The sequence below is a fragment of the Vidua macroura genome, chromosome 2, assembly GCF_024509145.1.
Source record: "Vidua macroura isolate BioBank_ID:100142 chromosome 2, ASM2450914v1, whole genome shotgun sequence".
NCBI classification, from domain to species: Eukaryota; Metazoa; Chordata; class Aves; order Passeriformes; family Viduidae; genus Vidua; species Vidua macroura.
The window spans coordinates 69,316,503-69,341,665 of NC_071572.1; the positions used below are offsets into that span (position 1 = coordinate 69,316,503).

The 25,163-nt window shown below is 43.4% G+C and overlaps 1 protein-coding gene across 8 annotated transcripts in view; it reads right to left on the bottom strand.

Annotated features, from left to right (window-relative positions):
• The window catches only part of LSAMP (limbic system associated membrane protein), an 889,023-nt gene that overhangs the window by 301,932 nt on the left and 561,928 nt on the right, over positions 1-25,163 (bottom strand). For all 8 annotated transcript variants that reach the window (XM_054002813.1, XM_054002791.1, XM_054002799.1 and 5 more), the window contains one exon: positions 3,554-3,632. In XM_054002813.1, the coding sequence (XP_053858788.1) occupies positions 3,554-3,632 (79 nt within the window). The remainder of the gene's footprint in view (positions 1-3,553; positions 3,633-25,163) is intronic.

The window sequence follows — 25,163 nt, forward strand, 5'->3', positions numbered from 1 at the left end:
GGGATATGTTGTGCATTTCTTATTTGGATATTATTTTCTTCTTTTCCTAACACCAAGCAGGGAAGTTGCATACAAAACCTGACAACCTCATGATTGTAATCTTGAAAGCAAGACATTGGCAGGAACTGTAGCCAGAGTTCCCTCTCAATACTAAAAATAAGGTTCATTGTCCTTCACTTGCTGAAGACAGAGTTAAATGAAACCTTAGTAAGTCCGACAGGCTCACCAATATACAGCATCATCTTTAAAACATCCTACTCCCTTTTCTTGGTTGCAGCTGGACAAACACCGGCAACTCTACTCAGCCCTTCTCACCTGTTGCAGCTCTCAGACCCCTCCTCTCTTTTCTGCATTGCTCTAAGGAGCAAATACCCTTTCCCTGTGGATAGCCTATAATGAGCTATTTTTATTCTCTCTGCAATTCCCTAAGTTCCCCATGCCAAATACTCACTAAGAGTCATCAATCTTCAGCAAGGCCGACACATGAATCAAATCTGCTTCCAGGTCATTTAGGAGATGAACCAGTTTAGAGTTAGGGACATTTTTTAATAGTCCCAGACTGAGGGAGTATTTTAAATGCTATAGCTTTAAAAAGTCATCTCCAAAGTTTTCACAATAATTCTATTCTGAGTAACAAGCTGCAGATGAAGCTTCAGAGGACTGGCTTCCTTTAGGAACATTAGGACTTATAATAAACTATTTTTCCCCACTTTGTAGATCAGTCCACCCACCCATTTTTCCACCTACAAGTGTAACTCTATATACAAATGTATAAGGCCACAAGAGGAAGACTCATTTAGAATATCCTGTCCTTGGTGATTTGCTGAATGATTTGCATCACAATTTACAAGAACAAAATGTTTTTAGTTATCACTATGTACACTGCTTTTATTTCTCTCCAACTTCCTCCTACATTTTCATTTCCCTTCAAGCTACAGGAGCTACTGGGCACTGGTAAGCTGATGATGCACAACCCCTCTGAAGCAGATGTTTAGCAAAGATAGGTGATATGATCCATGCATAGAAAACTCTTACCTATTTCTCTGTGGACACAAAGTTCTGCTTTGAGCACAGTTAGTATAGATCATCTAATGGCGTTTTCATTTTTTCCCATCTAGCTCTTTTCCTTCTGTTAGCATAGTGGATCTATAGACAGGGAGAGTGAGGCACTGGGAGTTTTTCAAAACAAGGATGTCTTAAAGTGAGTTATGTTTTGGAGGGTTGAGAAAACAGTGAAGGGGAAGCTAGCAAACAAACCTTTGCTTTAAAACTGAGGGCGTGAAATATTATCCTGCAGGACCTAAAGTCCATGGGACATAGGAAAATCTCACACCTTCCAGCTTCATGTGGCAGTCTGTCTCCCAGTACAGCCTGGTTTCTGCTTCTTGTCTGAAGGAGGAACTGAAATATCCCAGAAACCTGGGTCTGGTCTCAGAGAAAGGGAGAGTAGACAGCTGCCCTTCCTAGGAAACATGAAAAGCATATAGCTGGCCAGATCTGCTTAAAGAGCTTAGGAAGGCAGCTGAAGGAAAAAGGTACAGCCTGTGCACTGGCCACAGTCACTTCTGACAGAAATGCAGCCTGCCAGAAACACAGTATTGCCCGGGGCAAGCATTTACATGGCCGGGTGGTGTGCTGCTCCTACAGACTGTGTCACTTGGCACACATCTGGCTGACACAGCTGGATCACTTCACTCAGGTGTTTTATTTTAGTGCCTGACATAGCACTAGCAAGCTACACGCAATCACTGAAACCACTCTCCCATGCAGCCCCGTGGAGCTTGCTGATGAAGGAACGCTTTACACGCAGCACTTGCAGGCACCATCTCCTTAGCCATCCGCTTAGCTCTCTCGGCTGCAAATGCAGCTTTAGCACACAGCATCTAGATAAACTGAAAAGCTCGAAGGTTAAGTGGGAAATAGAAATCTAGTGACCCCTGTCTGGGCAAGCAAGCTTAATGACTTGTCTGCTGCTGCATATACCAAACATGCTGGCAAACATCTGTCTAAGCAGCCCCTCCAAAATAAATGATTGATGGAAGCGATTTGCCTTTAAAAATGGGATAAGTCAGCTAGGAGTCCTGCTAGAAAAGGGTTAATGGGATATATGAATTGGTAGTGAGTGGAAAAGAGAGTAGAGAAGCTGGAGTCAGAGGCAACACCCGTTGTTAGGTGTTTACCATGTCGAATCTAAACCGCTTCCACTGCATATGCAAGGCAGATGAATTACTCTGTAAATCCTATTACTCTGTGTGGATAAATCTTACATTCAAGTTAACAAGTCTGGAGAGCTGGGGAATGGAAGCTGCTGAATGGATATTCCAGGATCAAAACAACTGAGGACATGGGAGGCGATCAAAGCGATATGCGTACGCACACACACACACACACACGCACGCACACACACACATCCCTCTTCCAGCATCCTTCTTCCCTCTATCATTAAATGGGAGGGATGCAGGACACAGGGGATCATATAGCAGAGTGTTTGGTGACATCCAGCAGGATTTATTTCACAGAAAGAGAAAGAAAACTTTGCTGCTGCTGTTAGCTTTACTAGGGGATTGCTCCCTTGATGCTTCAGGGTTTGTGCACTATCAGCTCCTCACACAGATCACAGACTTATTTTAAATTACACCCAGTAGTTTTACAGCCATAATACACAGTGTGCACACTCATAGACACAGAATTTTCCTTCAGTAGCAGAGTTATTGCAGGTAAGTTGAGCAAGGCAGAATTTGAAAAAAGGAACCTACAGGAAAAAGACTACTGCAGTTCTGCTATTTGGGACGCTCTTAACTGGAAAGCCCAAGTAGTGTCAGAAATACCTTTGGAAAACCTGCACAATGACATCAGAAATATAACACTTCATACTGCCAGTAAGCAAGGTTTAGTGTGCAAAGACATCCGCATCACAACCAGACACACAGGCACAGCATACATCCATTTTTTTATCCATGTAAAAAACTCCAACACACTAAGATACAATCTTCATAAATTGTAGCAGTCAGAGCTGCTACACCATATTTTCACCAGCCTTTCAACAATTGTATCCATCTTCCCTCCCCACAGGGCAGAAAAATAAATAAATAAAATTAAATGACAAGAGTTTCCCAAAAGAACTTGCCTGAGAGTTCTGGCAGCACCAGGGATAAAGTTTTTGCATATGTACAAAAAGAAGCATGGGAAGATCAATGGAACATCTGGCAAGCACAGCTGGATCCCTTTTCGATTCCTCGATTGAATACTGCAGGGCTGGTGGAAAGAGCTGGCAGATCTTTCCCCACTGAAATTCTTTCTATCCAGAGCACTACACAGAGGATAGTGTGGCAAGAATTGTTCAAAAGCTTTGAAATTTTTTTCGTATTAAAGCACAAACACACTTGGAGAGCCTCTTTGTAGTAGCTGCTGCTACTGTAGTTTGAGAGGTAAAATAACACACAATCTCACAGAGACTTATACACAAAAATCTGTATCACGTCACACGTATACGTTGCATACATGGCAATATAGATGCACACACAGAAGAGGAAAAGTTGGCAAAATGCCCTACCTGAGGATGGCTGTGTCCCCTTGCCTCACGGTGATGTTATCGGTACCTCGGGTAAAATCCACGCTGCGGACTGGCAGCCCTGTAGGGAGAAGGCAAAGCAATCTCAGTAGGACCAGCGGTAATTGTTTCCGATCAGGCTGAGCCCTTGCTACCATGGCTGGTCTCGTCGAGTTTCACTGTCAGTACTTGTCTCTTTCTCTGCCTGTGTATGTGGACAGACAGACGCAGAAAGAAAAACAATAATAATAATGTACAACTCTCGTTCTGATCGACAGTCCAAAAAAGGGGAGGTGATTTCACGGTCCTTCTCAGCTGCCACTTTCTCTTGCTCTTTTCAGTCTCTTGCTGGCTTCTTTCCCTTCCTTGCCTTTCTTTTTTTTTTTTTTTTTTTTTTTTTTAAGGCTTTAAAAAAAAAAAAGTCTTAGCAGAACCTTCAAATAAAAAAAGTGGGGGGGGGGGGAGGAGAAGCAATACGAAAAAGTCAGGTAGCAAAATAACTACGGAATAATAACAATTAAATCGACCCGTTTAGAGTGATGAAGAGAGGTGGAAAAAAAAAAAAAAAGGAAAAGAAACAAGAGGAATCCTGTGCCACCGGGATGCGGGAGGGGATAGTCCTGTGGCTGTGCAGCCTCCAGCCCCGCGCTCCCTCCTAACCCACTTTCCCAGGCGGAGCGAGGGAGGGAGGAGGAGGAGGAGGAGAGAGGGAGGAGGGAGCCTTACTCGTGAGACGGCAACTCGGCACCACAGCGGCAGCGGCGGGCGCGGAGGGAGCCGCGGGCCGCACTCCCCATCCCTCTCCCGCGGGCGCAGCCGCCCGGGGGCTCAGCGCCGGGGACCGGGGCTGCCCGGGGGGGACACGGAACGGCGGCCGGGGAGGGGAGGGGGGCACCGCAGCGGGGAGAGAGGGCTTGGAAAGGCATGAGGGCTGCAAGACAGAGGGGGTGAGTCCCGAAGGAGAGGGGAGGAGGGAGAGGAAGAGAGGGAAGGGGATGGAAGAGGAAGAGGGGGCTGGAGAAAGGAGGAAAAGGGGAGCGGGGAACTAAAGCGGGAAGCAGAGAGAAGGGAGGAACAACCGGGAGCTGCCGAGCGGGAGGGAGGCACAGGGAGTAGGGCACAGAGGACGGAGGAAGGTACGGCCAGTATTCTCAAGATGAAATACTGAGGAAAGAGGGTCTGTGGCCAAAAGTGCAAACAACTTGGCTTAGCGGCCTTAAGCCACACGCTAGCTGATTTACAGAGCAGCATCCTTGGCAACTGCCTCTGCAGCCTTAGACCTTGCTTCTTCCCCTCTCAGACTTTCCTCTCGCCAGATAACCAGTTGTACATCCCTCCCTCCCATCTCTCTCCACTCAGCCCTTCCCGCCCCCCCACCCCCTTTCCCAGCCTCGGAGCGACGGACCGGAGACAATGCCGGCATTGAGCTGCCCGCGGTGTGAATGCTCGGCCTGTGCTGCCGGCTGCCAGAGCCCGCAGCTGAGGCCCGCGCCCGCCGGCAGCAGCGCTGCCCACCCGGGAACGCTCCCGCAGCCCACGGTAGCCCACGGCCACCGCAAAGCGAAGGGAGATTAAATTAATGGATAGGAATAAGCTGTGTGTTTTATTGCTGATGCCTGCCTGCCATTCCACCAGCCCGATCTCTGCCTGCGGGAGGGATCAGAACTGCTCCTAGGGATGCTTCGCTGATGTAACCCTTCTGTGACCAAAGCACAGTGGGGCTGGGACGGGGAAGTAAAGAGGGAAGGGGAGGTTTAAGAGGGCTCCAGAGAATCAGGTGCAAGAAAAGCCATGGGGTTACTTGGCTGAGAGTCGCTGTCCTGTGTGGTTACAGTGCTGGCACATGAGCAGGAAGGGAAAAACTAGGTCTTGTATGTAGCCTGCTTCACCTCTGCTCCTGCAGCCTTGTGGGATACAATGTGCTCAAACTGAAGAGACATAAGGAATGTCACAGAAATGGCCATGTGGGACCAGATCAAACCCTCTAACCCTTCCTCCTTTCTCCAAGCAGCCTAAAGCCAATGGCTGGTGAAGCTCTCAAGCACAGGGCAAGCATGCAGTGGTACTGCCCCAGGGCACTTATCTATTTCTAGTGATTTATGGCTAAGGCCTATCCCCAGCCAGTGGCACTGCCTTTGTAGTTAATAGTACTTGAATGATTTTCTTCTTCCAGGAATACATCCAGTTGCTTTCTGAACTCCTAGAAAAGGCCGCGCTGTCTGAGTACTTAAACAATCCCTGCAAGTGTTAAAGGCCCACAAATTAGGGACTAAGGTCACGACACTGCTGCTCCAGTGCCTCGCATGCAGTAGCAAGAAGAGACAACTGCTTTGTATTCAAGTCAAGGAGTGAGGCAAATCAGACGTTTCCTCTGCAGCAGACTTAGCACGGATAGCACCAGATGGGGAGAGGAATGAGGACCTAAAGGGGTTAATCCAAATACTAGATGTACCCAAGCTACTGCAGAGAGAAATACCACCTCACAAGGATAATGCTGTGGAGAAGACCATGCTGCTGACACCTGATTGCTGACTAGTAACCATCACTCTAGGATGGAGAGTGCAAGGCACAGAGATGCATCAGGCTGCTGGAATGTCAGAAGAGGGACATCAGCAAGGAAACTTCTGACAGACTTTGAGTACAGCTAAAAGACCTGTCCCATATGCAGTTAGCAATTAAAGAAATGCACTCCTCTCAAGCCAGGGTTGCATGGATCCTTTTTACAAGGGTCTCCCAAATATGTTTCATCTACATTTAATAAGAGCTATTGTATGTTAATTAAATAAGTAGAGTAAGGACAACATATTTGTCGAAGATTAACTATTATGCAATGCAAGAAGCATCTGCCACCCAACTGCTAGAGCTCACTAAATATTTCCTTATCTCAGAGTATTTACTTAGGAGGCAATAACTATCCAGTTAAATCTAAATTTAATGCTTAGTTAAATATAGTTCATAGAAAGCAGCACCAATATGTTTTATGCAGAGAATGACAGAGGGGGTTTCAGGGAGGGAGAAGGAAGGAATCTTGTCTCCAGGCTCCCGTAAGATCCTGATTCAAAGTGGGACTGTATGTGGCCATGCCCCTCTACCAAGAGAGGTGCATCACAGAGGGCTCAGAGGCCCCTCTCTGCTGATCCAGCAGTACGGGGGATGATTTAATCTTCTTACGCATTTATACAACCCTCATTAGAACTACTGTAGCATAACTATTTAATAATAATAATAATAATAATAATAATAATAATAATAATAATAATAATAATAATAGAGATGAAGAAGAAATTCCCTTGAGGGTTTTGTGAACCTTGTGAAAGATAAAACAAAAACAAAACATAAAGAGGATAGGTCTTTTTTTTTTTTTTTTTTTTTGAAATGTATAGAAGCAAAAGGAAGGGGTTGCATAGGTGTACAAGGCCAAACAAGCAGGAATCACACAAATCCTAGGAGAGCGCCTCATGAGTAAAATAAATAATGTTATTTTTGTACGTGTTCCCAGAAGAAATAGCTCTCTGGACCCATCTCCCCCTGCTGGAAGCAGATAATGAAACAGCAGGTCTGGCTCCTAACTTTGCTACCTTCTGAATACTTGAGGAAAAATTCAGGTAAACAATCAGAGCATGGACACCATAAATCCATACCACAACCTTTTCATGCCATTTTTCAGTACTCCTGGTAGGTGCAGGACTGGCAGGACGAGCACGACTGACCAGATTTTGTCACTATGCAGTTCAGGAATAGACAGAGCAGCATAAGCCCACCCCCACAGGTACCACATCATTCCCCTCCAGTGTAAAACACTTAAACCCTGTTTAAAGGGAACAGGGCCCAGAGCAACACACTTGCTGAGCGGAGACTGTAAGGCACAGCCAGAGACACGGTAGAAATGTTTGGATGGCAGGTTCAGGAACGTATTTGTGTTTCCACGCTATGGATGTGGGATTTGTTTATATACCAAGCTGGAAGGAAAACAACAGGATGAGCTGAGGCAGCCTGGCTATCCCTACTTTCCGTGTCTTTGAGGGGAATGGGCTGAAGACTTCGCAGTGTGGACACCTAGGCTGGCTAAAGGAGAGAGCCTCCACACTGGTCCTGGATGGGCAGGAGATATGCTGAGGTATGCCATGCTGGGCTGCCCTAGGACAGGTACTCAGGTCACCTCAGCCTCCCTGTGTGGCAGCTCAGTTTATCAGATACTCAGGGACTGACATTGTGAAAGCCTGAAGTGCCATCTGCTTTTCACGGAGAGCCAAGAGGCACTGAAAGCATGGACTCTGTCCACGAATAGGAGTGGGTTTTTTTTTTGCATTTGAGGTAGCTATATGCAAAGAGCAATCCATGCACTTCAGTCAATGCCAACTGCAACAAACATCTGTATGATGTGGATGGCTGCCCTCTAGGACTAAAGCGAAGCTCATCAGCTCACACCACAAACAGCCACACAAAATGGAACTGTTCTCACCTGACTTTCATTCCCTACCAGCCACACCAAGACTTGTGACTTGATCCCAAATATTGCTGGAATCAGGGAAAAGGCATTTCTGAAAAATACCAAAAAACCAAGCTGCTCACACAAGTCTCCAGACCATATCATGACTGACACAAGAGTTTTAAGGGAGCAATGGCTCTGCCATTGCTGCCAATGGGAGCAATAAGAGCAATGGCTCTGCCAGCAGAGTCCAGGCACATAGGGACTTTATTTGGGATATCTGCAAAAGTGAGCGAAAACGTATGATGTTTTGTGAGCTATAACACATTTAGTCAAGATACACTGCTGCACAATGCAGCAGAGCCTGCTCAAAGCTTCTCAGCCATGAAGAGAAAATGCAATTTTGTCTCATTGGCAGAAGAGTTATGGAGAGGAACGAGGAAGAGCCAAAGGGGTTTCACAACATGGTGAGGGAGATTAAGTGACCATGGAAGGACAGCCATAATTTCTCTGTCCTCTCTTCGTTCCCATATCTGCAGCACACATGCACACATTTCTGCTCTGATGTGCAAGGGTGGCACCCCACTGCAATTAAGTGGTTACATTCCATTCTCCTTTGGTACCTGGGATACAGGGAGCCATAGGAGTAGGAGAAAAGGAGGAAAAGCAGGGCTAGAAGGGAGATGGGAAATCAAACTTACAAAGTACTTATTATGGGAAAAAATTCTGCAGTTTGAGAAAAGTACATATATATGGTTTCTATGAATACTTTGCAAGTCTAAAAATTAAACTGGCTTTTGATACTGAAAAAGGGAGCCAGTTTAGAGCCATGGCTAACAACCATACATGTAATGCAACAAGGCCAAGCTTCCTCTGAAGTAAGGACCTCATTAGGTAGAAGAATTTACTGCATTGAGAGCACTCAGCTAGGCCGTAACTGCAGATGATAACATGCAAGCACAACACCTCTCTCTAAGTGCGGTCACTGAGCTGTAACAGAATTCTCTCCTGAACAAGAGCAAGAGCTGATTTTCACCAATTTGTAACCTTGCTACTATGCAATTGATCTGGTTTCACAATTGATCTCCTTGGTGTGGACAATTTAGAGGCCAAGGGCCAGGTTCTCAATTGCTGTAAGCTGACATATCATCACCACTGTCAGAACAGCTATGCTGATTACACCAGCTAAAAACAAGTTGTGAAGTTCATCTTCTTCTGTGCTGCCCGGGTAGAGAACTGTGTTATCACCTTTGAAAGAAAAAAAACTTGTTTGACTGGATGAAGAGATTTTATGCTCAGACTTTTCAGAAAGTTTCACCTTTACTTAAAGACCAAATCTGAAGGCTGGACAGGAGGAAAACAGTAGCCTGAAGATGCCTTTTTTTCATCAATATGACCAAGCAGAATTAAAGAATTAGTCCTGCAGATGGTTTGCAGCCTTAATTACTGGTTGCTATCACAGCAAGTGCTTGTAGAACTACAGACTCATTTGTAGAAGGATCCTTCCTGCTTGAGAGGGTCAAGACAAAGATAGTGCTTCTTTTTTTGCTTAAAACAAAAGCTGCCCTTCCAGTCTTATATAAATACAACAATATAAGAATAAAAATCATCAGTAGTGTCAAGAGCATCACACTGCCTGTTGCTTCTTTTCGCTCCAATTTCCTTGTTTTCGCCCGGCTCCTCTTTCCCGGGGCGCTGGCCAGGCGCTTCCGGGAGCAGCCGGAGAGAAGCAACAAACACCTTTGTGGGTTCGTTTGATACAGGCGGAGCTATTTAGAGCGCGCAATCAAGACCGGGATAAAGAGACTCAAGAGATTGGACACTTGTTGTGCAGTCCAAAGTAGGTTGTATTTGCTCGAACGCCGCACGTACAAGTGACAATGATCAGGGGTTGAGTTACAGGTTATATAGGGGAAAATAAGAGATAAGGTGAAACCAATAGAACAATGCCCACTGTGAATACATTATAGGTAAAATCCAATGGGAATAGCTTCAGGGGGAAGGATGAATACGTGTAAAAATACAGAATAGAAACTCCAGCTTTAGGTTTAGGAAACATAAACTCCCATTTCAAATTCACAAAGCCTTTTTGCTCTGTTTGCGTAGCTGTACACTACAACACTGCCTTTCCTCTGAAACATCTCATACCATTACTGACTTCCTTACCAACACCTCACAATTGGACTCTGCAGCTTCTTGACAGAGGGTGTAAAATCCTTTTGAAACCCCTGTGGGCCAGGCTGTTCAGCCAGTGCTGCTGTGTGGCAGGTAGCCAAGCTGCCTGCCATCCCCCAGCCCAGACAGCAATCCCAGTGGGAAACTGTGGGACCTGTCCCCACAAGAAAGGCTGGCTGGTGGCCTCAGCAGCAGGGGCATAGCTGATCCCAATTTTGACATTCCTCGTGGGAGCAAGGTAGTATGTCAGCCTGTGTTTTTTTAAATGTGACTGTAGGATTTAGGCATGCAAATCTAGACAAGAAGTCCATACCTCCCACTGAGGACAGCTTCAAAATCTCTTTATGTTTGGCAGTCAATGGTTGCTCCACCAATGTCACGTAACACTTGATGAGTCAGGCAGAGCCAGAGTTCAACTCTACAGGTCCTTAAATAAGTCACTTCCCCATAGGAAGGCAGTAGCTCTATCTGCTTACTCCTAGTACCTCCCAAAAACCTTCCTCCCAGTGCCAGTGAATATTTACTGCTCTCAGCAAAAGTAACAAGGATTGACTTCACAAGTAACTACAGTGGTTAACAGTCCCTCCCAACACAGAAGCAGAGAGATGACCCAAAGTTTGGGAAGTTCTAGGAGGATAGTCCAAATTCCCCAGTGAATTTGGGAAAATTACTTAATGAAGCAGTCACAGAGGCATAAAAAGTTAATTTCCCTAGACTCCCTCTGCCCTCAGAGAAGTAATCTTGTCTTGAGGGCACTCACAGCAGATGCCTAATTTAACCATATTAAATTGTCCTGTCTCTCAGGGTGTGTCAAAGTTTACAGCTCCATTGCAGAGATCCTCACACAAGCTTCCAATCCTACACACAGAGAGCAAAGCCCTGAAGGCTGCAGGGTGATCTGACGCAATCTGACACTACTCTACACAAAGCCCCTGCAAGACTCATGCTACAGAACAAGCCAGGCGTGACCAATTTCCAACCTACTCCTTAACAGGCCCCAAAACAACTGCCTGGCAGTTGCAAGGGACATAGATGGCTACAGACAGGAATTCCATACAGCTAAGAGATGGTCAAACCCATCCTGAGGAGCCCTGATGCATATTCCATGACCTGCTCTGGCATGGAATTCTCAACACAATGCTAATGGATGAGTATAATCACTCTGACAGCAATGACTCTGAGGAGAGCTCTGAAGTCTTGCTGAAACGATACATTCTACACATCCATCATTACCAGAGAATTAGTTTTATTGTGAAGAATAGAGTGCAGCATGCTGTTGTGCCATGCATTTTCTTGTCCATTACAACAGCTCCAGCATCGCTTCTATGAAACTTTATGAGGCTTGCAACAAGACAAGAAAAATTCTCAAGTATTTGTATGTACAAATTTAGAGAAAGTTTCCTTTGAAACTATGACCTGCCTGAATTCAAGTTTCTGAAAACACTTCCATTCATTTCACTGCGATCAGGTCTGAAAATGAGGAAAACACATCTTTATGTCCAGATCTTCAAGATGAAAAGCCAGGAGAACTGCCCCACAGACATGGGCTCAATTAATACTATCTTTACAGGCTACAGGTCAGGGATGTCTCTGCATCAGCATTTAGAATTAGTGCATGCTTAGTCTTTCAACATAAACTTTTTAATGTTTCAGCTTTTCTTCTCATCTTTCCACTAGCCTCTTTTAAACTTCTCACCTTGACATTTTCAAGTTCCTCTCCCTTTCCTATGTTGCTCCCATGCCCCATTTCTGTCAGGCCATGTCACATTTGTACATTTTAAAGCTGGAAGGGACTTCTCAGATCATCCTATCCAGCTGCCTGCCTCAAGCACAGAAACTCACCCCCTTCTTGGGTTCAATGATTAATTACCACACCAGGTTAAGAATTTTTCTTTTTGTTTTAAACACAAACGTTATTTCCTTTATCATCCAGCTACTGAATTGAATCATGCTTTTGTCTGCTTAAATGGTTGCCTATTGTTAAATATTATCTCCTTGAAATATTATGTTGTACCTGTTTGAGTCTTACATTGTACCATTTTTGTACCTAGTTCAATACTTTGCCACAAATGCCAAACACCTGCTGACAGAAAGGAAAATAGGGTGCTTTCAGCAGCCTCTAAGAGAGCTGGCAGATGCAGGATTAATATCACTGTCTTTGATATGGACCAGATAGCGAAGAAGTGGGGCTAGCAGTGGCTGTTTTAGGTCCGAGTCTAAGCATGGAAAAGGGGGAAGTAGGAGCAGGTGTGGAACAGCAGAGGACCTGCCCACCGAGAGGTGCAGAAATTAGGTAACTTCTCAGAGAGAGAAGGCATTTTCCTGGGTGTGATTCCAGCAGCTCCTTCTGTCAGACAGGACAGAGGAACCTTCATTTCTGTGCTCAGATGCAGTGGCCATGCAGCTATATGGCCTGTGGGCTTCACTACTTGCAGGAGCAGCATCTCCTCATCTCAGAACTGCCCTGACTCCCTTTCATCCCAACTCATGTTTAAATCGGTGTGGATAAGGCAAAACAAACCCAAGTGTGGGCAAACTTGCAAACCACTCAGATGAAGCAATACCTCTCAGAAAAAGCAATACCTTTCAAGGGACAGAGATTCTTCCCTGAACCACTGCTTCCGACTCTGCTAAGGCTGGACTGGATGAGGGATGCACACATCCTGAAAGAGCTCCCTAAAACAGAGGTCTGGGGAGGTCATTTATAAAAGTGTTCCAGGCAAGAGTGAGAATAAGCAGGTGTTCTCTTGAAGGGGCATAAAATCTGTGTGGGAACTTGACCTGGTTCAGGCCCTAAAGTGCCAGCAAATGCTCACATTCACACATACATGCACACATAATTTACTCAGCTCCAGCAACCTGTTAGATCCAGCAGCTGGCAGGGTTTTATGGAACAAAGAGCCCACAACCCACACAGGAACAGAAGCATTGCTTCCTGTGAAACCCCTGGGGGTTGTGCATAGTCCTGGCCTTCAGTGACATTTTATTACTTTCTTAATTTATACAACACACCAGTACTTTTAAAAATAATGTAACGAGCCTGCTAGCTTCTTCCAGCAGGTAGAGATCAGGGAAGGACAAAGAGCAGGTTGGTCAGAGCACTCTAGCAGCTGGCTGAACAAAGGCAAGTGATGTGAAAAAAAATCACTGAAGTTGAATCAGACTGGAGCAAGATAATAAGAAAAGGCCCAAAGAAAACCTTTGATGAAGAGATGGAGCTCTGAATAGGGCACTTACATGCTTCATTACTTGCCCTCTGATAGAGGAATGGACTGGTAGATGAACTTCAAATACCACACCTATCGCATGTGTGGGTGAGGCTACCTCAAGTGTCCTCAGGAAAATCTATTTTTTTACCCAAAGTCATTATCCATAACACCTTTTCACCTTATTCTTTCAGTCTGCAAGGAATCATCCTGTGTTTACCAAGTGTCAGTGGGAATCAAGGGGAGGCCTGAATTTGTGAAATTGAGGGCTCCAAGTCAATCAAATATCTGCTTCTGAGTTTTTGGTAAGACATCCACTTTCACATACAGCTTTGAGAAAGAATGGTAAAAGTGGTTTACCAGAGCTACTTTTCATCTGGTGAGAGTACAGCACAAAGGAGCTGGCAGGAAAACTTTCTACAGGTTTGGGGTGATAAAACCTTACTGCCAAATGCAAGGGGTTACTTACTGATGTGATGACAATTCTGTGGAAGAAGGTGCCTAATTGAAGTTGTCTGTCAGTGTCTGAGATGTCAAAGGCAACCTTGACAGGTAGTAGCCCCTTGAATGAATCAGGGGGATATAATCAAGTGGACCTCTGCCACCAATTTCTGTGGGGCTATGATTTCATTTCTTGAAGTCTGCCTCTCACTCTCATTCCCCATAAACTGCTCTTGGCTGGAGAATGAGTGCAACACAAAGAACAAAGCAAACGCAGAAATTAAGGCACACCTTCAGATTCATGTCAATTTAACTTAACTACAACAATTTCCCAGTAAGCTCATTGCTCATCAAAGGGAGGAACAAACAGTGAATCTGGATGGCTTCAGACAGACACAGCATAAGCAAATTAAGTGCAAATTTCTCCTGCTCATTCAGGACACCCCTGTTCTGTCCATCAACATGCCCCAGTATTCCTGCCCACTCTCACCATCTGCTGATGTAGCTAAGTCCTGAAAAGAAGAAGCTGCTATTGCCCATGAATTTTTAATGCAGCAAGGAAAAGGCTGCAGGAAGAAGAATATTTGGTGGCATTTACTCCCTGTGATCAAAGCCATTTCATGTCTCTTATGTGATATTATTAGAACACAATATGAAGTGAAAGCAGCATTCAGATTGAGGTCCCTATTCAAGAAACATTTTCTGCAGAGGAGAATGCAAGAACCAATGCCAGCAGGAAGCCCATGTTCTTACAGCCTCTCTTTGCCCATGTGTATCTGCATCACATGACAGAAAGAGCCAAGCAGATACGTCAACTCCATTTCCCTCTATCACAAGCACGATGTTCAATGGGACACCTCCACTCACCTGTGAAAGCTTTCCAACACCAAAAAGCACTTGCATGGTCAGCAATAAGAGACCCCAGTGTAAAGAGACACCATGCCACAGAAGGAGATGTGATTTAGGTTTCTGCTTTCACCGGAATTTGTTAAATAAAGTACTGACTGTACTTGTACACACCAAGCAACCACCCAAGAGGACACAATGCCATAGAGAGATATGTCCTTTCTCTGTCCTATCACAAGCTGAGCCCATCCTCCAGAGCCAAGAGGCACATGAAGACCATACAGGAAAATCTGTTATGCACTCAGTGAGCAGAAAGGAAATTTTTAGCTATTGAGAAAGGGCTACAGGGGTTCAGACAGATTTGTCTCTCAAGAATTGTGGATTAATTCTAGACCTTTCCTCTACTAAAGAATACAACAAAATACATACTATAGTAATTTTTTTGAAAAGTTTCTTCCTCTGACCTCAGACAAACATGGATGCACAAGAATATTCCCCTGGGAAATATCTGCATTAGCTGAATATGCTGTAATTACAAATTACCAGTCTTATTGCCATTGTTCAATAGACAATAAAACTCAGGCACTGGATGCCACACTGATCAAACTCCTAGCCACAAGCAATGTGTCCCATACAGATCACATTCTGCTGTTTGAAACCTTCTGAAGCAAATCTGTCCACTGCTGGTAAGTGTTTGATGAGCACTTCATGAAAAGCCAATGCCTTGTTCACAATATACCTCTGATGGCACTGAGGATGCATTGTTCACACCAGCTGAAATTTCCAGCCTCTATTCCACAGCTTAAAGACTGAGATATCTGTAAGCGACAGTCAAGGTTCAAAAAGCAGAAGGGATACCTGCGCAAAAATATTTGCCCATTGAATCCTGCTGCTGATACGAGACTCTTGACTGCTCACTGTGAACCATCACACAAATGCATCTGCACTACTATCACACAAGTAAAGACAAGGGAGCCACAAGTGAAGCTGAAGTGAAATTTAAGTATTTTGGTAAGCACAAAGTCTGTAAAAGAATGCTGACAGCCATTATGCAGATATTTACAGAGCTAACAGAAAACCTCTGGATGGCTCTTTCTGCTTTTACATTCTTCTGAGCTGGACTACAAGAAGGCTGAAGAAGGACTTTTAGTGAGGGCACATAGTGATTGGACATGGGGATTGGCTTTAAATTGAAAGAGAGTAGGGTTAGATTGGATATTAGGAAGAAATTCTTTACTGTGAGGCTGGAAAGGCACTGGACAGGTAGCCCAGAGAAGCTGCAGATGCCCCATCCCTAGAAGCATTCAAGACTAATTTGGGTGGGACTTTGAGTAACCTGTTCTAGTGGAAGGTGCCCCTGGCCATGGCAGTGGAGTTGTAAGTAGATGAACTTTAAAGTCTCTTCAAACCCAAGCCATTCTATGATTTGATGACTCTGGTACGTGCTCTGTATTGGACAGCTCTTTCTGTGCCACTGTGCAAATCAAGCACAGTTGACTGAAGCAGAGAAAAGCCATGAACGCTCAAAAATATCCAAAGGAAACTGCAAGACATCAACACTGTATATAATGTGCCTGCAGTCCCTCAAAGCTCTGCAATGAGAACGCCCAAGGAAGCAGAAGTTCTGCTCATACACAGGAAAGAGGCAATGTGTCATTGCTTAAATCTTTGGACTGGAAGCTGGTTTGCTCTTACTGCCACACAGAATTGCACAAAGGATTTAGGTTTCACACAAGGTGAACCCTTCCCACTTCACCTACACAGCACAACAGAGCTGTGGGGGATGTTCCAGGCACTGCAAGTGTGTGAGGAAAGAAGCTGGTGAAGGAGGGTCAGGGTGCAGTCCTTTGTAGAAAGAGGCCTGTGACACCATCATGCTCTGTGTGGGCATGAGTATGAGCAAGGTGAGACTGGCATATGTGATATTCCAACTTACTGGGATGACTGAATAGGACAAATATTAAGTCTTAAGCTCTGTGGTATTTTGTCAGGAAGCAGTGCTTACAAAAGGAAAATAAACCAAATCAGCTCAGAGAGAAAGGGAAAAAATCCCCTATTTCACCTGTAAATCGAGTCTTATAATTTCCATTATGGTTCTTCAGCTTTCTAAAGATGTCCTCCCTTTCAGGAGCCAATCTGAAAACACAGCATTTGAACACACTGGTCAGGTTAGAGTCAATGTCTTGATGACTGGGGAACATGCAGTGTACTTCTAGTTTACTAGGTATATTCAAATCCCTGAGGAAAGATTCAAGATGCCATCAGTACTGGACAGATGCCTTTTGCTCTGCAGTCAAGAGTGCACTTTTACAACGTGAAGGTGGTGTCCATGGTTTCTAGTTCCTGTAGTATCTTTCCATAAAGCTGACAAATGTTTGGATAGCTGCAAGAAAGATGGATAAGGTTGAGACATAGAGAAACATTTTGTGATTAGAATATGATTATCGAGCTAATGAAGCTCTCATGGCAAATCCTAAAAGGATGAACAAGCTGCTCAACTTTGCCTGATTCCCTGAATCCAGCAGTTCAAGACAACTTTTCCCTCATCTGAAAGCCCTAGTTTTCCTCAGTGTCCTGGTTTTGGAAGGAATTATTTTTTTCTCAGTAGTGGCAACAGTTCTGTGTTTTGAATTCAGTATGAGAACAAAGTTGCTAACACACTGATATTTTGGTTGTTGATAATTAGTGCTTCCCATAAGTCAAAGACCTCTCCATTTTCCATGCTCTGGCAGTGGAAGCACAAAAAACTGTGTGAAGCATGGCCAGAACAGGTGGCTCCAACTGGCCAAAGGGATATATTTCGTATCCTAGAAAATCATGCTCAGTTTACATGTGACTCAGGGAGTTCACCCAGAGGAGGGGCTGATTGCAGTTTGGGGATGGGTTTGGCATCAGTCAGTGAGTGGTGAGCAATTGAGTTGTGGATCACTTGTTTTTCTTGGGTTTTTATCTCTCTCTTATTTTTAATTATTTTTTTATCTCTCTCTCTTATTACTATTTTTATTATATTTTACTTTGTTTCAGTTGTTGTACTGTTCTCATCTCAACCCATGAGTTTTACTTTTTTTCCCTGATTCTCCTTCTCCTTCCACCGAGGTGAGGGGCAGGTGGGCTAGCAGCAGGTGGTGCTTGGTTGCTGCCTGGGGTTAAACCACAACATTTGATTATTTCACCAGAGTTGAAGAGATTGCAAAATTCTAACATCCCTCTGGAAGATACAAAGCTGTTTTGATGACTCATCTGGCAAATACAGTAGTACTGCCAATTAATACTAAGTCAGAGTACAAAACTTTGGAAAATTAAGGCAAAGCGAAATAGAGTTTAAGACTAGGAAGTGTTTCAAAAAAACCCCCACAAAGCATTCAGTATGATTTGTAGATTCTCCTTTTGTCTTAGACCAGCCAGAGAGATGATTAATGCTCTCTCATTATTTCTTAACAACATTTGGAATATAAGCAATAGGAAGTAAAGAAGAAAAACCAATGTAGAAACATTTCTTCTTATTCCCTCATCAGACATCCTCAAAAGAAAATACAAAAAGTCCACAGTAAGATTTATATTCATAAAAAAACCCCTGGAAACTTCCAATCAGTGCCTGCAATTAGGATTTTAACTTGGTATAAATGTTCTTTCAAAAATATATTCTTACTTACTCTGTTCTTACTGGGATTTAAGAAGTGCAAAGAATTTAACTAGCTAATGTCTATTAACAGCTTAGCACAAATAAGGCAGTGTGCTTTCATGATGTATTAAAAATCAGTTAGTTAAACCTCAAGCTCCTTCTTGCCATTATGCTTAACATCTGTTAAAATCATACTGCCTTGTTTTCATTAGGCTGGCAATACACGCCCCCAAAGACAGCTTCCCCTTAAAGCTCCCGTGAGAACGATGTAAAGGTTTAGCTATGTTGGCAAAGCCATCCTAAGTTGACATTCTGCTGATGCTGCGGTAATGTGCTTCCTATCTCTTCATTCCTCCAGTAAACACTCTTGGCAAAAGGATTACAAGGCCAGGGAGCTGCATCTGCACTTGGGCTCTTGTAGTGTCACATTCAGCATCGCCTTTCCTCATGCCTGTGACCAGAGTAACAAAGGTTTATAGCACAGACCTGGTCCTGGGCACAGGGAGGTGCAGGCTGGCCAGCAGGGTGGCAGATTGTCAACTGCTGCATGTCAACTCCCAAAGACAAACTGAGGCTCATCCTGAAATTGTCTTGCTTTGGTTCAAGCAAGAACCAAAGTTCTTGTTCTTCATAGTGCAGGAAAGAAAATACTACCTGTACCTGTGTGAATCCATCCTGATTTTTCTTTCCTAAATGATAGCATTCTGTCAGAATTTCCCCAAGCCTACAAGCTACTTTTACATTACTTCAATTTAGGTTTTCAACATGAATTTCAAAAGAAAATTCCTGGCCTCTGAGGTACAATAGCATGTTAACCATACCAACTGCCCCTTCAGAGAAAGGGCTAGTCCCTATATAGTCATCACTTCATTTGTGCTGTTACTCCACTCAAGTCCTCAAAGAAGTTATTTTTTTCTTCTGCTGTTTTACTTGCTCAGGTGGGACAGTCATCCAGATGTCACCAGGCCAGAGACCTAGTTGGTGAGGCACAGAGGCATCAAAAACTACCACAGAGTCTAAGAGAGGCTTTTAGGCCCTGGTGACACACTCACTGTGTGTGCTTCCTCTGCTTTATAGCTGACTCACATGGAGAACCACCAGGCTCTCTCCAGAACAGGAAAAATAACTGCATATTATCTGTTTAAAAGCCTCATAATCCTCAGGCAACAACTGAGTAGTAACTGCAGTGACAGAGTGACAGGCAAAATCTTTCTGCTTCATATTAATAAACCCCAACACAATATTATGGCTTGCTGCATCAAAGGTTTTTACATAAATGACCTTTTTTTTTTTTTTTTTTTTTTTTATTAACACTAAAACAAAGAATACATGTGTGGAGGGACTTGGCTGTTTAAGGCTTTGCTTAGGTTTCGATTTGCTGCATCATGTTGGTTTTGAGGAACTAGACTAGATCACTGGAAATAAGCAGAAGGCAAACAAAGAGTGCAAATGGGGAAAAAGCAAATCACCTCTGTATTTTAGTGGTCTGACATCTCGTTTGTCAGACCGGGGGGAAAGTCTCTTCCCCAAAGGAATATCAGTGTTACTTTTTTCTGGAGACCAACTGCCCAGTGTCAGTCGTGAAGAGTCACTGCTTGCCCTAGATATGTTTGCTGACATAGGGACACACAAAGCCATGACAGTGAGGGAGTGGCATGCCAATGCCAGTTGTGTCTTCTGCAAGTGCTTTTTCTCTACATTGGAATAATGCAATTATGAAGTTATGAAGCTTTCTGCACATCTTCATCTTATTCCCATAAATTGTACAGACCAAAAGAGCCTCCTCCAAAAGGCAGCACCCACTCATGATGTCCTTACTAGGTGGCAACTTCTTCTCCCCTGGGAACAGCTGTGTAATATGAACAGATTTAGACCATTTCCACAGATGTTCTGGTTCATGTTGGGGTTGCAGCTCGGGCCAGTCTCTAGCAGTCAGTCACTGCATGGTTCCTTTCCCGCAGCAAAATCATGGCACTGATAGTTCCACTATGAGTACAGAACACACCAAATAAGCTTGTGTGTGTTTGTTTGCCTGGCCCTAAATCCTCCCCTATGCGTTAAACTCCAGTCAGCGCTGTCTCACCAGGTGCTATGCCTTTGCTGAAGTACCTTAGGGAAACCACTCAGATTTTTGCTGGGTAGTTTTGTAGGGATAAACACATTCCTCCGGTGTAGCCGTGGTGTTCCACTGACATGACACTGGCCTTGGATGAAGCTAGGGATGCCTTAGGGGGATTGTAGCACAGCCAGGAAGAATGGCTGGAAAGATAAGAGCACTGAGGCCTTTAAACTACAGCTCTCATGAGGGCTGGTGATACTGCTGCGTAAACAAAGTTTTTTCTTCCAACTGGTTAAATTAAACAGTTCAGCTGAGTTGGTTTGAGCTGACTGGAAATACAGTACTTGCCAGAAAAAGAATAAAATGCACTTCAAATAAATAACAGGAACAGCAATAATAAAAGAGTTGAAAATCACACCTTTCCTGAATTTTTGGGAAGCACATTTTTCACTTTAAATCATTGTAGACAGCACATTTCAGAGCTTCTTGCCCTTGCTAGCTCTTCCCACTGTTTTGTCTGCAATATCTAACAATTGGAGCTTTCTATCTCTCCTCTCTTCATTACCATCCTGATACTAACATCCTGTAGAAATGCAGGCAGATTTGAACTTCCATCAGAGAACTCTAGCAGCTGCTGAGGAGGGAGAGGATTTTATTTTTTTTTCTTTCTTTTACAAAAATTAAAAAGAAGTATCTGACTGTTTCTGTGAAAACTGTGGACTGGACAACATCTTGTAAAAAATATTGCTGGCTGAAAACTGGCAGTTGCTCCATCAGTATGACAGAATAATTAAAACCAGTATGACAATAATTAGCACTTCTATGGTTCTTTTCATCCATGGATATCAAAGCACTTCACAGAAACAAGTGCAGCTACCTCAATTTTTAAAGCTGAGCGCAGAAAAAAACCAAATCAGAACTTCTTCCTTGTGGAAAATTCCAACAACTTCATCACAGGTATTCATCCTAAATTAGAGATAAGAGTTGAAATATATTTTTTTTAAAAATTTCCAAAATCAAGAGTGCTTAAATAATGTGCCAAGGTTGAGATTGCCAAGAGTGAGATTAGGAAATGTAGCTGTTTTCAACTGAGCCAAACGTTTTGCCATTCTGAATTTAGTGCATTTTGGTTTGAGTCTCTCAACAATGCATCTGCTTTTGGGAAAGGAATGCCTCCTGGGAGCTGTAGTTCATGTTTCCCCACTGAACTTGACAGCTCTGTTAGTTAGGCACTGCCTGTCCCCTCCTCCCCTAAGGCTGGGCCTGCCTGTCCTGATATTCTGCAGAAAAATGTCACCAAAACATTGCTCGCTGCCTCTAGAATTGTTGGAGAAGAGGAGGGCAAGTCATGATTGTTACTTACAGGTGTCTTACCTCAAAACAAAGCTGCTAATATGACTTGTCAGAAGTTACATACCCAGATGCTTATTGATGAGGCACCTGGCTACCATATCAAGTACCACAAAAAGCTTCCTTCCCAGTGAGGCTGGAAACGTGCAAGGGACCAGAAGGAGCTTGAACAAGCTGGTGCTTTTCTAGTAAAGCCCATTTATATTTACTGCATTTCCTTGCTTGGCCTGAGTGTTTCATTGCTTCACTTGTGCTCCCCTTACACACACAAAGAGACAATTTATCTTGGTGGTCCCAACCACAAGGCTGCTGGAGGGGGGACTTTGATGACTGATCAAACAAGACTGAGCTGATTAAACTTATGTTGTTTTCTCTGGCTGGTCCTTTAATAATTTCAGAGCAACAAACCACAGGCAGACTGCAGGTTCATGAGGGAGAAATCAACAGGAAGCAGTTAATATTTCTACCAATTTAGCTAATGGTACTGAAACCAAAGTAGATGTTTAGAGGCACAGAGCATGTGGCAACTGAACAGTATCAGGTTCAGCTGGTAATTCATGATTACACACATAAATAACCCAGTTAACTCTTTAAACCTGACCTGGTAAATCAGGATGGCTGTATGTAAATGAACATCTACCTGGGGAAAATCAGGTCCAAAGTTTGCTCTTACAAAAATATCTTTTACTTGGATTTTAGTGTACTTTACAGATTTTTTTTTTCCACAGATGCTTCTGATACCATGTCTGACTGTAAAACCTGACAGACTTGATATGGTGCCCCATTCTGAGATGCTTATTGTATTAGCTGTTCACGTGTGTCAGGTCTACAGCAATCCTTATGAACTCTACACCTGAGTTACACCCATGGCACAACTTAACCTCACTCGATGAAACCATCCAAAAACAATTCCAGCAAATAAGCAGAGCATCAAACAAACAAACAAACAAATAAATGTTTCTGGGTAAAAGTCTAGCTTGTAAAAAGGCTCTCAGGCCTATATTTCTCTACTTATGTATTTGCATAACCAAAGAACGAAACAGGACTTTCCCCAGCTCTACCTGCAAGCAACATACTCCATCATCTGAAATTTGAGGTATTTTGAAAATCTCCCTAATTTCTAGATATAATAAGTGAACGATGCATGCCTCAGACCTTAAATTCTCAGTTAGGAAACAGGGAGCAGACACTGATGCTTAGAACCATCCTTTATGCAAAATGTATTAATATACGTTCCTCTGTCAAAACATAAATAATGTACTGTGACAGTGTCACCTTGTGGATGCTTGCTGGCATAGCGGCCGGCTGATAAGGGATACTCCCTGTACCTCGCCCCCAAAAGCCTTCATTCAGGAACGTCAGCCTTGGGAATTTTTTGGGGGGATCAAACAGAACCTTCATGATCTGCCCGTCTGCATCGTCCATGCAGGCCGTAGCAGCTCTTGCACTAACGTGTCCTAAAATCCTCACAGAGGCACAAAGGTATTAAACACCTGGGACAACTCCACAACTTGCACTGGCTACAAAAGACTGAGAGATATGTGAAGAAGGAAGCTGCCTAGTTCCTAAATAGGAGCTGTGACACTGGACAATAAAATATCCTTCTCTCTTTTTCAATCTGTTGTCTTGCAAGGTAAGTTCCAAGGACTGGCACTGGATTTTGAAAACTGCTTTATGAATAGGAAAACATACAGCCCTAATTCAAAGTTAGTACTAAAGCAAGGAAATTCAGACACCAAACTGTGTTCTTAATGGAGAACTAATGGATGTTAATTAACCACCAATTGACAAATAACATATTTACTGTAGTTTAACAGCTCTGCAAATAAGCACCAACTCATTTACACATGTTTAAACCTCAATAAATACATTTGCAGTCGCTGGCCACTTAAGTTGATTTTCAAACTGTCCCCTATAGTAAATCTAAAAGGATACATTTGGTCGCAAAAGTTATTGCACATTAATTAAACATTAGCTCATTGCAGAAAATGAAGTAAGTTGATGGTAAAGGACCTCTTTCATCAATACTGGGTTAGTAAACAGCTAGTAGAAGCAGCACGTAAAAATGAAGAAAAACCCACCATGAGATGCAGCTTTCTCTCTGCACCCTCACCCACACCTTTGCAAAGCTCTCCCTGCAAAGGAAGGGTTCCCAAGCCTCTGGGGAGGGCCAGGGTGTCCTGCAGTAACATTACTGCAGGCACTGCTCCAAGCAGCAGGTTTCCAAGAGTGAGTTCACTGCAGATAAATATGCCACAGGATTTTAAAAAGTCCTTCTGAGTGGAAGGCATGGGATAGAAGAGTGGGTGGTGACACTTAGGAGGAAAGGTTGTGTGACGAATACTTGCATTTTGTCAATTTATTTCATTCAGTCCTGTGAGCCTTTCATTTGATTCATTCTCCTATCTTGCTCAGTTTGGACAATACCAGCTTCTCTTCTGCTACTACATTTGCTGCCCATTCAAAATGGTGTAAGAAACTTCTCTGCAGCTTTGACCATGATCCTGCATTTCTCCTCTCATCTTATTCCTTCGTCCATCCCTTAAGATTTCTTCTTAACTGGAGCCATATATTTTGCCCTGAAATTACTGTATTTGCTTCCCAGAGGTGTGTGGTGAGGGTTAAGTTGTTAGTGTATGTCAAATGCTTTAAGATCCCATCACAGAATATGCTTGACCTAAAAAAAAAAAAAGATAAACACCACCTCCCTTTTGTATAATTCTTACAGGAATGCACAGCATAAAACCAAGTCCAGTGGTATTTATCCCAAGTTACTTCATTCTCCAGTGCTGTTGCAGAATCCTCCAGTGGAGGGAGTTTAAAATAACTTGAAAAAGCTTTACTTTCAAGAGCTTAATTAAATCATTGTTTCATATTTTATACAAAACAGAGAAAAAATTCAGAAAAGGAGAAAATAAAATAATCACCATTCATCAAGTGGGAAAAGTCAAGCTCAAATGGTGAAGAAGTGTTTTCAGACTTTGAGAGAATACAAATAGTGTGAAACAGAAAGCACAAATTAAATTAAGAATCATAAAATTTTCTCTGTTTGCACAGCTCAGGCAACACTATCTGGATCCAATTTATTATCAGTCTCAACAACAAATAAGCTCACATGATTCCGAGGCTGAAATAACCTTTACTCATTTCACAATAAAACTACCATAGGGGTCTGGTAAGCAAAGATGAATTATAGCTGCCTGTCAAAAATAATGATGATAATCCTTCCCACTCCCACAACATCTGAGGATTACAACACCTTTGCAGACAACACAGCAATATCATACACAATGCAACATAACAAACATACGTCCTCAACAGGTTCAGAAGGAGAAACTGAGGCACAGGCAGAGGAAATTAATCACTCCACAATCACAGCATTACTCTGATCCCTGTTCCCACCTTGGCCTCAGTCCCATGAGAGTGGAAACAGCTCCACTGATTTCCGTGGATTTCTTTCATTTATGCGCTGCTGTCACCATCCC